Source organism: Mobula hypostoma, chromosome 5 (assembly GCF_963921235.1).
Source record: "Mobula hypostoma chromosome 5, sMobHyp1.1, whole genome shotgun sequence".
NCBI lineage: Eukaryota > Metazoa > Chordata > Chondrichthyes > Myliobatiformes > Myliobatidae > Mobula > Mobula hypostoma.
In genome coordinates this window covers 197,411,816-197,427,772 of record NC_086101.1, presented here as the reverse complement: position 1 = coordinate 197,427,772, position 15,957 = coordinate 197,411,816, and the positions used below count along the sequence as shown (strand labels likewise).

The following is a 15,957-nucleotide window of genomic DNA, read 5'->3' as shown; positions in this document are numbered from 1 at the left end:
CAGGTCATTAGTTTGAAAGATTGAACATTGAAGAACTGCTGATGGTGAAAACCTGGAATAAAAACGTTTTGTGGTAGGAAGACACATCAGGGTAGGCTGTGTGCAGGGGGAATTGGTTCATGTTTCCGGTCACTGGGTAATGAGAACGGGAGATCAAGCAGTTTCCAGTTGCCGGGATGTCTGTGTGCAGGGGGAATCGGTTCATGTCTCTGGTCACTCGGTAATGAGAACGGGAGATCAAGCAGTTTCCAGTTGCCGGGATGTCTGTGTGCAGGGGGACTCGGTTCATGTCTCTGGTCACTCGGTAATGAGAACGGGAGATCAAGGAGTTTCCAGTTGCCGGGATGTCTGTGTGCAGGGGGAATCGGTTCATGTCTCTGGTCACTCGGTAATGAGAACGGGAGATCAAGGAGTTTCCAGTTGCCGGGATGTCTGTGTGCAGGGGGAATCGGTTCATGTCTCTGGTTCAGATCAGTCGGTGAGGAGAGGGGAGAGGGGAGAACCAGTTGCCGGGATGTCCGTGTGCAGGGGGAATCGATTCATGTCTCTGGTCACTCGGTAATGAGAAAGGGAGATCAAGCAGATTCCAGTTGCCGGGATGTCTGTGTGCAGGGGGAAATCGGTTCATGTTTCTATTTCAGATCAGTCGGTGGGGAGAGGGAAGGGGGGAGAACCAGTTGCCGGGAGGATATGTAGAACAAAGGGAATGCATCAGTCAGGGTAAGAATAGGAAAATTTGGCAGTGAATGCGTGTGTAAGGGGGCAGCGGTTCAGATTTCTGGATCGTTGGGCTCTCTTCCGGGGAAGGTGTGACCTGTACAAAAGGGGGGGGGGGGTTACACCTTAAACCAAGGGGACCAGTATCCAGTATCCTCACGACAGGTTTGCTATGCTGTTTGGGAGGGTTTAAACTAATCTGGCAGGAGGTGGGAACTGGAGTGATAGTTCTGAGGATGAGGTAGTTGGTTCACAAACAGAGGTGATGTGTAATGAGATTCCTACACATTGGAGAGGCTGATGACAGGGCAAAATTAAAGACTCTTAACTAGAGATAGTTATATGGAGCTTAGGAAAATAGAGGGCTATGCATTAAGGAAATTCTAGGCGGTTTCTAGAGAAGGTTACATGGTCAGCACAACATTGTGGGCTGAAGGGCCTGTAATGTGCTGTAGATTTCTATGTTAACAGCATGAGTTGCATTATAAAGGGCGGACAAAATTAGAAAGGGTGAATACAGGACTGAAGATGTGATATTTGAACGTGGGCAGTATACGGAATAAGGTAGATGAACTTGCAGCATAGTTGCAGATTGGCAGGTATGATATCATGGGCATCACTGAGTCCTGGCTGAAAGAAGATTGCAACTGGAAGCTTAACATCCAAGGATGCACACTGTATCAAAAGGATACTCAAGAAGGCAGATGGAGCGGCGTGGTTCTGTTGGTAAAAAAATGAAATCAAATCATTAGAAAGAGGTGACATAGGGTTGGAAGGTGTTGAATCATTGTGGATAGAGCTATGGAACTGCAAGTGTAAAAAGACCCTGATGGGAGTTGTATACAGACCCCCAAACAGTATGTGGTCTACAAATTATAACGCGAGACAGAAACTGCATGCCAAAAGGGCAATATTACAATAGTGGTGGGGAATTTCAATACGCAGGTAGATTGGGAAAACTAGGTTGGTGCTGGATTCCAGGAGGGAGAATTTCTAAAGTGCCTACGAGATGGCTTTTTAGAGCAGCTCATGGTCGAGCTCACTAGGGGATCAGCTATTCTGGATTGGGTGTTGTGCAATGAACCACAATTAACTAGAGAGCTTAAGGTACAGGAACCCTTCAGGGCAAGTGATCATAATTCACCCTGAAATTTGAGAAGGAGAAGCTAAACTCAGATGTATCAGTATTACAGTGGAGTGAAGGGAATTACAGAGGCATGAGAGAAGTGCTGGCCAGAATTGACTGGAAAAGAATATAGGCAGAGATGACAGCAGAGCTGCAATGGTTGGAATTTCTGGGAGCAATATGGAAGGCACAAGATAGGTACATTCCAAAAAGGAAGAAGTATTTTAAGGGCAAGATGGCACAACCATGGCTAACAAGAGAAGTCAAAGCCAACATAAAAACCAAAGAGAGGACATATAATAGAGCAAAGATTAATGGAAAGTTGGTGGACTGGGAAACTTTTAGAAGCTAACAGAAGGCAACTAAAAAAGTCATAAAGGAGGAAAAGATCGAATGCAAAAGTAAGCTAGCATACCAAAAGTAAGCTGCTAAATAACATACCAGAAGTTGTAAAAGAGGCAAGAGTAGATATTGGATCATTGGTGTTCGTAATGGCATACAAACTTAATTAGTATTTTGCGTCAAGTCTCCACTGTGGAAGACACTAGCAGTTTGGTGAAGTTCCAGAGCGTCGGGCCAGAAGTGTGTGATATTGCCATTACTAGGGATAAGGTTATTGGGGAACTGAAAGTTCTGGAGGTAGATACCTGGACCAGATGTCCTACACCTCAGAATTCTGAAGAGGTGGCTGTGAAAAGATTTTGGAGGCATTAGTAATGGTCTTTCAAGAATTAATTTTTTCTGGAATGATTCCGGAGGTATGGAAAACTATAAATGTCACTCTACTCTTCAAGAAGGGAGAGAGGCAGAAGAAAGGAAACTACAGGCCAGTTAGTCTGATTCCAGTGGTTGGGAAGATGTTGGAGTCAATTGTTAAGGATGTGGTTTTGGGGTACTTGGAAGCACATAATAAAAAAGATCATAGTCAGCATGGTTTTATAAAGAGAAGATCTTGCTTGACAAATCTGTTGGAATTCTTTGAAGAAATATCAAGCAGGACAGGCAAATGAGAATTAATGGATGTTGTGTACTTGGATTTTCAGAAGGCCTTTGACAATGTACTACACATGAGGCTTCTTAACAGATTAAGAGTCCATGGTATTACAGAAAAGATAGTAGCATGGATAGAGAGACAAAGAGTGGGAATAAAAAGGACCTTTTCTGATTGGCTGCCGGTGACTAGTGGTGTTCCAAAGGGGTCTGTGTTGGGACTGATTCTTTTTATGTTATATATCAATGGTTTGGTTGACAGAATTGACGGCTTTGTGACCAAATTTGCAGACGATATGAAGATAGGTGGAGGGGCATGTAGTTTTGAGGAAGTGGAGAGGCTACAGAAGGACAGACAGTTTAGGAGAATGGGCAAAGAAGTGTCAGATGGAATACAGTGTCAGCAAGTACTTTGGTAGAAGAAATGAAAGGATTGACTACTTTCTAAATGGAAAGAATATTCAAATAACTGATGTGCAAAGGGACTTGGGAATCCTTGTGTAGAATTCCCTAAAGGTTAATTTACAGGTTGAGTCAGTGGTGACAAAGACAAATGCGATGTTAGTATTTATTTCAAGACTACTAGAACTAGCTTGCCCGGGTGGATTGGAGGAGGATACTGGCGGGGATGAAGGCAGAGCAGAGATGGATGAAATTTCTGGGAATAGCTCACAAGGTACAGGATAGATATGTCCCACAGAGGAAGAAGTTTTCAAGTGGCAGGGGTAGACAAATATGGCTGTCAAAGGAAGTTAAGAACTGCAATAAAAGCCAAGGGAAGGGCATATAAGGTAGCAAAAGTGAGTGGGAATTTGGATGATTGGAGAGCTTTTAAAATCCAACAGAAAGCAACTAAAAAGCCATAAGAAGGGAAAAGATGAAATATGAGTACTAATTAGCCAATAATATAAAGCAGGATACTAAAAGTTTTTTCAGTTATATAAAGGGAGGTGAGAATTGATATTGGACCACTGGAAAATGATGCTGGTGAGGTAGTAATGGAGAGGTGGGGAGGGGAGACAAAGAAATGACATATGAACTTAATGGGTACTTTGCATCTGTCTTTACTGTGGAAGACACTAGCAGTGTGCCAGAGGCCCAGGAGTGAGTGCTATTGCTATTACAATGGAAAAAATGTGAGACAAACTCAAAGGTCTTAAGGTGAACAAGTCACCTGAACTAGATGGACAACATCCCAAAGTCCTGAGAGAGGTTGCTGAAGAGATGATGGATGCATTGGTCATGATCTTTCAAGAACCACTCCACTCTTTATGAAGGGAGGAAGGCAAAAGAAAGGAAATTATAGGCCAGTTAGTCTAATCTCAGTGGTTGGGAAAGTGTTGGAGTCTATTATTAAGGATGAGGTTTCAGGGTACTTGGAGTCGAATGATAAAATAAGTCAAAGTCAGCATAGTTTCTGTAAAGGGAAATCTTGCCTGACAAATCTGTTGGAGTTCTTTGAGGAAGTAACAAGCAGGGTGGACAAGGGAGAGCCGAGTGATGAGGAGTGATGTGGAGTGACGAGGTGGAGTGTGACGGGGAGGGTTGTACTGAGTGACTGGTGTGGAGTGACGAGGTGGAGTGTGGAGTAACGAGGTGGAGTGTGACAGGGAGGGTTGTACTGAGTGACGGGTGTGGAGTGACGAGGTGGGGTGTGATGGGGAGGGTTGTACTGAGTGACGGGTGTGGAGTGACGAGGTGGAGTGTGGAGTGACAAGGTGGAGTGTGACGGGGAGGGTTGTACTGAGTGACGGGGTGTGGAGTGACGAGGTGGGGTGTGACGGGGAGGGTTGTACTGAGTGACGGGTGTGGAGTGACGAGGTGGGGTGTGACGGGGAGGGTTGTACTGAGTGACGAGGTGGAGTGTGGAGTGACGAGGTGGAGTGTGACGGGGAGGGTTGTACTGAGTGACGGGTGTGGAGTGACGAGGTGGGGTGTGATGGGGAGGGTTGTACTGAGTGACAGGGTGTGGAGTGACGAGGTGGGGTGTGACGGGGAGGGTTGTACTGAGTGACAGGTGTGGAGTGACGAGGTGGGGTGTGACAGGGAGGGTTGTACTGAGTGACAGGTGTGGAGTGACGAGGTGGAATGTGGAGTGACAAGGTGGAGTGTGACAGGGAGGGTTGTACTGAGTGACGGGTGTGGAGTGATGAGGTGGGGTGTGACAGGGAGGGTGGTACTGAGTGATGGGGTGTGGAGTGACGAGGTGGGGTGTGACGGGTGTGGAGTGACGAGGTGGGGTGTGACGGGGAGGGTTGTACTGAGTGACGGGGTGTGGAGTGACGAGGTGGAGTGTGGAGTGACGAGGTGGGTTGTACTGAGTGACGGGGTGTGGAGTGACGAGGTGGAGTGTGGAGTGACGAGGTGGGTTGTACTGAGTGACGGGGTGTGGAGTGACGAGGTGGGTTGTACTGAGTGACGGGGTGTGGAGTGACGAGGTGGGTTGTACTGAGTGACGGGTGTGGAGTGACGAGGTGGAGTGTGATAATGAACACCCTCTCACTGACCATCACTGGTCATTCTGTGAAGGATAAGCATAGGGGAGTGGCACGGCTCAGAGCATATCCTCAATGTCCTGGTCTATGATGGCGGGACCCCCAGCTGCTCCATTGTCTGCACTGGCAGCGTGCCTGTCCTTCTCCAGGTAAGCCTGTGCCACCTGGTAACAGAAGCTGTACTGATCCTGGGGTGGGGTGGGGGGAAGAAGAGGTGAGAGCAGTTAGATACCACTACAGCAGCACAACCCGTCCCAGCAGTCCACACAGGGTCTCCCTCCCCAGGTCATCTGCTCCATCCTCTTTCCTGTTATCTGGGCTCATCTTCCTTCCGCACAGACTCATCTGCCCCTCACTCCGTTCGGTTGCACTAATCACGTGCAGCCTGTCTGTACCCTCCTGTAGCTGCCCCACCTGTCCCACCTGCCCCACCTGTCCCATTTGTCCCACCTGTCCCACCTGTCCCACCTGTCCCATCTGCCCCACCTGTCCCATCTGTCCCATCTGTCCCACCTGTCCCACCTGTCCCATTTGTCCCACCTGTCCCACCTGCCCCACCTGTCCCATCTGTCCCATCTGCCCCACCTGTCCCACCTGTCCCATCTGTCCCACCTGCCCCATCTGTCCCACCTGTCCCATCTGTCCCACCTGCCCCACCTGTCCCATCTGCCCCACCTGTTCCACCTGTCCCACCTGTCCCACCTGCCCCACCTGTCCCATCTGTCCCACCTGTCCCACCTGCCCCACCTGTCCCACCTGCCCCACCTGTCCCATCTGTCCCACCTGTCCCATCTGTCCCACCTGCCCCACCTGTCCCACCTGTCCCATCTGCCCCACCTGTCCCATCTGTCCCACCTGCCGCTTGGCTCGTTTTCTTTGTTATTTACAGATACAGAGTGTTACAGGCCATTCGGGCTCAACGAGTCTCAGCGCCCAGCAACCCACCTATTTAATCCTAGCATAGTCACAGAACAACTTCAGTGGCTAGCTAACCTGTTAACCAGTTTTCTCTTTGGATTGTGGGAGGGAACCCGAGCAACCGGAGGAAACCCACGTGGTCAGACAGAGGACATACAAACAGAGGAATCGGAGGGCGGAGCAAAGTCAAGATGGCGCTAAATGGCCACTCCTTTGCTTGCATCTTCGGAAGCAGCTCTGTTTCTATCTTTAATCTCTCTCTTCTTCCTTTTTCGAGGTTCTTTTGAAGACCCTGAGCTGGAGTTACACTCTGACTGCGCTTCTTTGCGGGAATGGGATCCGCTCTCAGGGCCTCACGACCGGCCGCTTTCTGATATTCCAAGGACGTGGCCTGGAAGGTGAACGTGCTTTCAGGGTGCCGGATTTCGTGGCTCTGGAGACGGGCTGACGTGCCGCTGACTGAACACGGAGCACCGAGAGCAGTGGGTTAGCTGCTGTCTGTGTGCCAGAGGCCTGAGCTCTCTGGGTGCAGAGCTCGGGAAAAGCGATGCAACAGACTTTTAACATCATAAATCAGTGAGTTGTTTGTTATGTCTCCCCTCTCGCTGTGAAACGGGGACACCTCTTTTTAGGGAGAGGGAGAGGCAAAGGGAGAGGGAGAGGGAGAGGGAGAGGGGGAGAGAGAGAGAGAGAGAGAGGGGAGGGAGAGAGAGAGGGAGAGAGGGAGAGGGAGAGAGGGAGGGAGAGAGGGAGAGGGAGAGGGAGAGGGAGAGGGAGAGAGAGAGAGAGAGAGAGAGAGAGAGAGAGAGAGAGAGAGAGAGAGAGAGAGCGCGCGCGCGCCTGTGGTATGTCGAATACCGGGTGAACGAGTAGTCTTTGGGGTACTGCAAGTCTGTGTCTTTATGGATGCTTTGCTGCACGCTTGAGTGCTCAGTGGGAGTGCCGATGCTTTTTGCTGGTGGGGAGGGGGGGGTCGTTGCTTTGCTGCTGCTTTTGTGTGGGAGGGGTGAGGCTTTGAGGTTCTAACATTTAACTGTCATTCATTTTTTGGGGCACTCCTCTGTATCTGTGGATGTTTGCAAAGAAAAAGAATTTCAGGATGTATATTGTATACATTTCTCTGACATTAAACGTACCTACTGAACTTACAGGGAATGCTGGAATTGAACTCTGTTGCTCTGAGCTGTAATAGCATTGTGCTAACTGCTACATCCCTCGCTCGGTCCACACTGACCATCTTCCCTCAGTCCTGCACAGACCTCCCACTCGCAGCCAGCTGAGGTCACTCAGCAGTTTGCAGCTCCAGGTAACATCTGCAGTCCTGTGTCTCCGAGAAAACAGGACGGGCCGACCATCAGCTCCAAACACACAGACAACGGACAGCCCTCGGGGGCTTCCTCCAGGACCTACCAGACTGATGACGGCCTGGGGCCGGCTGCTGCGGGTGGTCTTCGCGCAATGGAAGACATCGACCAACTGGAACTGCCGGATTTGCTGACAAATATTGCTGACGGTGCAGTAAAGACCACAGCGGCTGGCTCCATCCCTGCAACAAGAGGCTTCGGTAATTGGTTCAACCGACACGGCAGCCCAGTACAACCCACCACCCAGGCCGTCCCGCGTGCGTGTGTCCGTCAGTTCCAGGGGCGAGCAGGGATGTGGTTTTGGGCCCATGCAGAGGAGGGTTCTGTTTCAGAGTCAGGATCATGTTCAGCCGCAGGTTCTGGAGGTGGCGTATCATGTGTTCAGGAGTCAGCGCTGGGCTGAGGCAGGGTTTGTGAACAGGGATCAGGACTTCTCTGACTCACCAGCAGGTGACAACCACTGGGGACAGCTGCCCTTGTTTCTGCCATGTCTGTACTCGCTGGTCAATGTTGATGATTGGTTGTGGGGATCGTGGGACGGACTCTCCCATTGGCCAGCTGTTTAGCTGTAGAACTTTGACTTCATGCGCAGACTTCTGAAACACAACACCAGACAGTTGGCCATCAACCCCTGTGCTGCCAAAAGCCCTGACCCCACCCATGTCCGGCCCTTCCCACTCCGAACCATACACCTCTGGACCAGGAATTCCAAACACTCACAGGCTGTGTTCACCGTGTCCTCACTACCTCACTCTGCTCCCTTCCCCGATGCATTCCTACCCTGCCCCTGGGTCAGGTGTGCTCCCGGTGTGAGGGGAGAGGGGAGAGGGGTGAGGGGAGAGAGGGGAGAGGGGAGAGAGGGGAGAGGGGTGAGGGGTGAGGGGTGAGGGGAGAGGGGAGAGGGGAGAGGGTTGAGGGGAGAGGGGGAGAGGGGGAGAGGGGAGAGGGGAGAGGGGTGAGGGGAGAGGGGAGGGGAGAGGGGAGAGGGGAGGGGTGAGGGGAGAGGGGAGAGGGGAGGGGAGAGGGGAGGGTGAGGGGAGAGGGGTGAGGGGAGAGGGGAGAAGGGAGAGGGGAGAGGTGAGAGGTGAGGGGTGAGGGATGAGGGGAGAGGGGCGAGGGTGAGGGGAGAGGGGAGAGGGGAGAGGGTTGAGGGGAGAGGGGAGAGGGGAGAGGGGAGAAGGGTGAGGGGTGAGGGTGAGGGGAGAGGGGAGGGGGAGAGGGGAGAGGGGAGAGGGGTGAGGGGTGAGGGGTGAGGGGAGAGGGGTGAGGGGAGAGGGGAGGGTGAGGAGAGAGGGGTGAGGGGAGAGGGGAGAAGGGAGAGGGGAGAGGGGAGAGGTGAGAGGTGAGGGGTGAGGGGTGAGGGAAGAGGGGTGAGGGTGAGGGGAGAGGGGAGAGGGGAGAGGGGTGAGGGGAGAGGGGTGAGGGTAGGGGGAGGGGGAGGGGAGAGGGGAGAGGGGAGGTCAGGGGAGAGGAGAGAGGGGAGGGGGGAGAGGTGAGGGGAGAGGGGAGGGGTGAGGGGGTGAGGGGAGAGGGGTGAGGGGAGAGGGGAGAGGGGTGAGCGGTGAGGGGTGAGGGGAGAGGGCTGAGGGGAGAGGGGAGAGGGGAGAGGGGTGGTCAGGGGAGAGGGGAGAGGAGAGAAGGGAGAGGGGAGAGGGGAGGGGGTGAGGGGAGAGGGAAGAGGGAAGAGGGAAGAGGGGAGAGGGGTGAGGGGTGAGGGGTGAGGGGAGGGGGAGGGGAGAGGGGAGAGGGGAGAGGGGTGAGGGGAGAGGGAGAGGGGAGAGGGAGAGGGGAGGGGGAGGGGGAGGGGAGAGGGGAGAGGGGAGGGGGAGAGGAGAGGGGAGGGAGGAGGGGGAGAGGGGAGAGGGGTGAGGGATGAGGGGAGAGGTGAAGGGTGAGGGGTGAGGGGGAGGGGAGAGGGGTGAGGGGAGAGGAGAGGGGAGAGGGGAGAGGAGAGGGGTGAGGGGTGAGGGGAGAGAGGTGAGGGGAGAGGGGTGAGGGGTGAGGGGAGAGGGGGAGGGGTGAGGGGTAAGGAGAGAGGGGAGAGGGGGAAGGGGAGGGGAGAGGGGTGAAGGGAGAGGGGAGAGGGGAGAGGGGAGAGGGGTGAGGGGAGAGGGGAGAGGGGTGGTCAGGGGTGAGGGGAGAGGGGGGGAGAGGGGAGGGGGGGAGAGGGGAGAGGGGTGGTCAGGGGAGAGGGGAGAGGGAAGAGGGGTGAGGGGAGAGGGGTGAGGGGTGAGGGGAGAGTGGAGGGAGGGGAGAGGGGTGGTCAGGGGAGAGGGGTGAGGGGAGGGGGAGAGGGGTGAGGGGAGGGGGAGAAGGGAGAGGGGTGGTCAGGGGAGAGGGGAGAGGGGAGAGGGTGAGGGGAGGGGGTGAGGGGAGAGGGTGAGGGGAGAGGGGAGAGGGGAGCGGGGAGAGGGGAGAGGGGAGAGAGGTGGTCAGGGGAGAGGGGAGAGGGGAGAGGGGTGGTCAGGGTTGAGGGGAGAGGGGAGAGGGTAGAGGGGTGGTCAGGGGAGAGGGGAGAGGGGAGGTCAGGGGAGTGGGGTGGTCAGGGGAGTACAGGCCAATCCTGGGCAAGGCTGCAGATATGTATCTCTGGCGGGCAACGTCCGGAACCAAACACCAGAGGCATCCTATATGACCCACACCCTAACACAATCTCCGTCCCCAATCCAGTCCACACAACTCACTCCCACCCACCCAACCAAAACCCAATCCAACCCACACAACCCACTCCCACCCACCCAACCAAAACCCAATTCAACCCACGCAACTCAGTCCCACCCACTCTAATCCCCAATCCAACCCACACAACTCACTCCCACCCACCCTAATCCCAATCCAACCCACACAACTCACTCCCACCCACTCAAAATCCAATCCAAGCCACACAACTCACTCCCACCCACCCAACCAAAACCCAATCCAACCCACACAGCTCAGTCCCACCCACCCTAATCCCAATCCAACCCACACAACTCAGTCCCACCCACCCTAATCCCAATCCAACCCACACAACTCACTCCCACCCATCCAAAACCCAATGCAACCCATACAACTCAGTCCCACCCACTCTAATCCCCAATCCAACCCACGCAACTCACTCCCACTCACCCTAATCCCAATCCAACCCACACAACTCACTCCCACCCACCCAACCAAAACCCAGTCCAACCCACGCAACTCAGTCCCACCCACTCTAATCCCCAATCCAACCCACACAATTTACTCCCACCCACCCTATTCTTAATCTAACCCACACAACTCACTGGCCCCCACCCCAATCCACCACACACACACCTCACTCCCACCCACCTCAATCTCAATCCAACACACACACCTCATTCCGACCCACCCCGATCTCAATCCAACACAGATACCTCACTCCCACCCGAATCACAATATAACACACACATACCTCACTCTCACCCAACACAGTATAACAAACACCTCACTTGCCCCCAGCCACACCAATACAACACACAAACCTCACTCACACCTGCCCCAATCCCAATCTAACCCACATCTCTCTCCAACACACCCCAACCCAAATCCAATCAAGCCACACACCTCACTGACGCCAAACCCAACCCACCACACACACCTCACTCCCACCTACCTCAATCTCAGTCAAACAAACTCACCTCATTCCGTCCAACCCCGATCTCAATCCAACACACACACCTCACTCCCACCCACCCTAATCCAAATCCAACCCACACACCTCACTCCCACCCACCCTAATCCCAAATCCAACACACACACCTCACTCCCACCCACCCTAATCCCAAATCCAACACACACACCTCACTCCCACCCACCCTAATCCAAATCCAAGCCACATACCTCATTCCCACCCACCCTAATCCCAATCCAACCCACACACCTCACTCCCACCCACCCTAATCCCAAATCCAACACACACACCTCACTCCCACCCACCCTAATCCCCAGTCCAACACACACACCTCACTCCCACCCATCCCAATCGCCAGTCCAACACACACAACTCACTCCCACCCACCCTATTCCAAATCCAACACACACACCTCACTCCCACCCACCCTAATCCAAATCCAACCCACACACCTCTCTGCCACCCACCTCAGTCCACCGGCATATCCATACTCCCCCTCCATCCCCTCGCCAAACTCTCTTCCACACGATGAAAATTGTTGTTCACACCAGGGAGCTCCTCTGTACACAGCTCCTGTCCACCACGCCCCACCTCGTGCACCCTCTCTCCTCCCCCGCTGACCCAACGTCTCCCTTCCTCCTGTGCTGCACTAACCTGGCCGAGCTTGCGGAGGATGAGGAGTCTCTCGGTTACATCTGTGCAGACGGTGACTGACTGCATCTCCACCTGGAATGGGCCATAGTTTGCAGTCCCTTCCTCAGGCCAGAACAGCACGTAGGACTGAAAAGGAGAGATGCACAGGGACGGTCACTGTGGGATCATGGAAAGTGGGAGGAGTGATGCGGGAGGGTGGACCTGTAGGAGATTGCAACCACTCTCTGTGCCAATGATTCAATGTACCTCTGATCAGGGGCAATGATCCTGCAGTCTTCCCTGTCCATACACACATAGCTATATACTTATCCTGACCACTCCTCTCCTGGGTGAACAGATCCAGCCTCTCCAGGTAACTTCATCCTCGGTGACATGCTGGTGAACCCCCTTGTCACCCTCTCCAGTGCTGTCACATCGTTCCTATGGGCTGGTGGCCAGAAATGCACACAATTCTCCAGCTGAGGTCTGACTGTGGTTTTATAAAATTGGAGCACATCCTCCCTGCCCTTGTATTCAACATCTTGACTAATGAAGGCTGATAATCATATTGTCCAGAGGAACTTTGTTCCATTTGGTGGTACACATGGATACAGCTGCATGGTAATAAACTTGACATTGAACTTCAGATGCCTGCTTAACCACAGTAACTACCCGTGCTGCAAAGATCTTTGGACTTGTTCTCTGTTCCTTTAGACCCTACCATTCACGATGTATGTGCTGGCCTCATTAGTGTTCTGAAAGTGCATCAGCTCCCAGGTATCTGGATGACACTCCACCTGTTCTTTCTCAGCCCGTAGCACCATCTCGTCAGTACCACCCTCCATCCTGTCAGATTTGCTCATCGTGCCTCCTACACACACGTCGAACAGTAGAGTTCCCAGCACTGATCCTGTGAGACACCACTGGTCACAGAGAGCTAATCTCAGAAACAACCCTCTGTCTCCTATTGACAACCCAACTTTGCATCCATTTTGCCAGCTTGCCCTGGAACCCATGGGCCCTTGTCAAAGACTTTACTGAACCACATGTAAACCAGATCTACTGTCCAGCTTTCATCAAAAGCTACAGAGAGGAATAATATGTGCTTTTGGATCTGAAAGAGATGAGGATGATGAATATGAGGATGTGGACTGACATGACTTAGCAAATAAGGCGACCCAATATGGTGATGATGAGGAGCTTTTGAACGAGGACCGTTCGCTGACGTTCAATCAAAAAGAGCCTGTGCTACTGACAGCATCTATCGAAGAGGGAGGTGCCAGGGCAGGAAATCAAAACCAGAGAATAACATACACTACACTGTTCTGGGTACAGCAGCTGAAGGATATTGCTAACTATATGGGATCATATATGCCTGGGGGTGATCCTCGGGAACTGTTCTAAGCAATTAGTTACCAGAAAGCAATACATGGACTAGGTGACGCAGAACAAATATAATGTGTTTGCATCCACACACACACTCTGCTTTGCTAGGAACACAGCAACACGCTGGGGGAGCAAATGACTTAAAGAATGCAATACTGACGATTATGGGTGAGGCCTCACCCGTGCCTTATAAAGCCTCAGCATCACATCCCTGCTCTCGTATTCTAGATCTCTTGAAATGAATGTTAACATGGCATTTGCCTTCCTCACCAGTGATTCAACCTGAAAGTTAACCTTTAGGTTGTTCTGCACAAGGACTCTCACTGCATCTCAGATTATTGGATTTTCTCCCCATTTACACAATAGTCTGCACATTTATTTCTACTATCAAAGTACATTGTATTTCATTTGCCACTCTCTTGATCATTTTCCTAATCTGCCTGTCCTTCCACAGCCTACTTGTTTTCTCAATATTTGCATCCCGTCTGTGGATGGTGTTTCAAGGGGTGTATGGATCAACATTAGGTTGTGATCGTTTAGAGCTAGAAGCCACAAATAGATGGTTAAGAACATTAGTGTCTCATAGCACCCACAAATCTTAAAAAATGTTGGAACTGTTTGATCCCAGTGACTTTACACATACTGAGGTACTTAGGAAAATGATTAGAGCACGAGAAGAGGAAGTGTGGGAGCTAGATTTTAACTTTAGGAATATTCCAGAGGCAGCTTAAGTGTTTTCCCTTCTAAAAAGTACACGGGATATCATGTGGGAAAATGCAGGTCAGGACAGACGCCAGCAGAGAGATTGTCGAAGGGATGTAACACTGTACTGGAGTGCACCTTTGCTCAATCAAGGAAGCCGCTGCTGGGACAGTACAGCACTCAAACCTGCTGTTTCACGTGGGTCATTATGCCCAGAACTGTACAGCAGACAGCTGATGTCATTTAAATCCTAACAAAAATCAGAGACTGCACTTACAGAAGGGTCAGAATATGCTGGAATTTCGGTTAAGATGGGGATTTCATGCTTTAAATTTGTTGAATGTCGTTTACTTGTGCATGATCAATAACTTCCAATATTTCTTTGTTTTAACACATTTCCTCAGTTTTGTCAGATTGTAACTGAATATTTTGGCAATGGTTTAAGCCTTAGGAACAAAAGGTTTTGTGAAATGGCTTAAAGTGTAAATAGTTTGCATATTTCAAGTGTGCCCACACTCAACTCAGTTGAGGGCTGAGATGTTTTAAGAGACTGTGCCTTTAAGAGGTTGCATCAATATGTTAATGTGTTGGGGGTCCCCACGCAACTTTTTATTTTTCTCTCTGACTTGGTTCTTTGAGAAATGTTTGCAAGATGTTCCTGGAGATAATTAACTGTTTATTTTACTTTTTGCAGTGACTTGTGGAAGGTTCTAAAGGAAGAACAGTGCAAGCTTGGAGTTTTGTTTGTTCTGTCTCTGTTGTTGGCTGCTGGTTCTTTATTCATTTTCAAAAATCATTGGAGTGTGGCATGGTGCCAGAGGACTGGAAAATTGCAAATGTTACTCCACTCTTTAAAAAAGAAGGAAGGCAGCAGAAAGGAAATTATAGACCAGTTAGCCTGACCCCAGTGGTTGGGAAGATGTTAGGGTCAATTGCAAATTTGTCAACAAATCCATCAAATCATTTATATACAGCATATAAAGAAGTGGTCCCAACACTGACCCTTGTGGAACACCCCTAGTCACTGGCAGCCAACCAGACAAGGATCCTTTTATTCCTAGTTGCTGCCTCCTACCTGTCAGCCAATGCTCTAACCATGTTAGTAACTTTCCTGTAATACAATGGGTCTTAACCTGGTAAGCAGCCTCACATGTGGCACCTTGTCAAAGGCCTTCTGAAAGTCCAAAGATACAACATCCACTGCATCCTCTTTGTAATCTACTTGTAATCTCCTCAAAAAATTCCAACAGGTTCATCAGGCAGGATTTTCCCTGAAGGAAACCATGCTGACTTTGTACTGTTTTGTCCTGTGTCACCAAGTATTCCATCACTTTGACCCTAACATCTTCCCAACCACTGAGGTCAGGCTAACCGGTCTATAATTTCTTTTCTACTACCTTCCTTCTTTATTAAAGAGTGGTGTAACACTTGCAATTTTCCAGTCCTCTGCCACCATGCCAGATGCCAATAATTTTTGAAAGATCATTTCTAATGCCACCACGATGTCTACTGCTACCTCGTTCAGAACCCTAGGGTGCAGTTCCTCTGGTCCGGGTGACTTATGTACCTCTAATTCTTTCAGCTTTTTGAGCACCTTCTCTCCTGTAACAGTAACTGCACCCACTTCTCTTCCTTCACACTCTACAACATCAGGCCTACTGCTAGTATCTTCCACAGTGAAGACTGATGCAAAATACTCATTTAGTTCATCAGCCAGCTCCTTGGCCCCCGTTATTATTTCTCCTGCCTCATTTTCTAGCGGTCCAATATCCACTCATTTCTCTTCTATTTTTAACATACTTGAAAAAACTTTCACTAACCACTTTGATATTATTTGCTAGCTTGCTTTCATATATCATCTCTTCCCTTCTAGTGGTTTTTTTAGTTGCTCTCTGTAGGGGTTTAAAAACTTCCCAATCCCCTGTCTTCCCACGAATTTTTGCTTTGTTGTATGCCCTTTCTTTTGCTTTTACAATAGCTTTGACTTCCCTGGTC

The 15,957-nt window shown here is 51.0% G+C and overlaps 1 protein-coding gene across 2 annotated transcripts in view; it reads right to left on the bottom strand.

Moving 5' to 3' along the window:
• LOC134347274 (receptor-type tyrosine-protein phosphatase alpha-like) overlaps positions 1-15,957 on the bottom strand; it is a 192,945-nt gene that overhangs the window by 8,143 nt on the left and 168,845 nt on the right. Inside the window, exons 23-27 of one of the 2 annotated variants that reach the window (XM_063049659.1) lie at positions 11,896-12,021; positions 8,055-8,206; positions 7,657-7,792; positions 5,341-5,516; positions 1,320-1,437 (exon numbers count right to left, since the gene is read on the bottom strand). In XM_063049659.1, the coding sequence (XP_062905729.1) occupies positions 5,388-5,516; positions 7,657-7,792; positions 8,055-8,206; positions 11,896-12,021 (543 nt within the window). In that variant the 3' untranslated portion in view covers positions 1,320-1,437; positions 5,341-5,387. Of the gene's footprint in view, positions 1-1,319; positions 1,438-5,340; positions 5,517-7,656; positions 7,793-8,054; positions 8,207-11,895; positions 12,022-15,957 lie in introns of those variants that run through there. The other variant, XM_063049658.1, reaches the window with a different exon arrangement.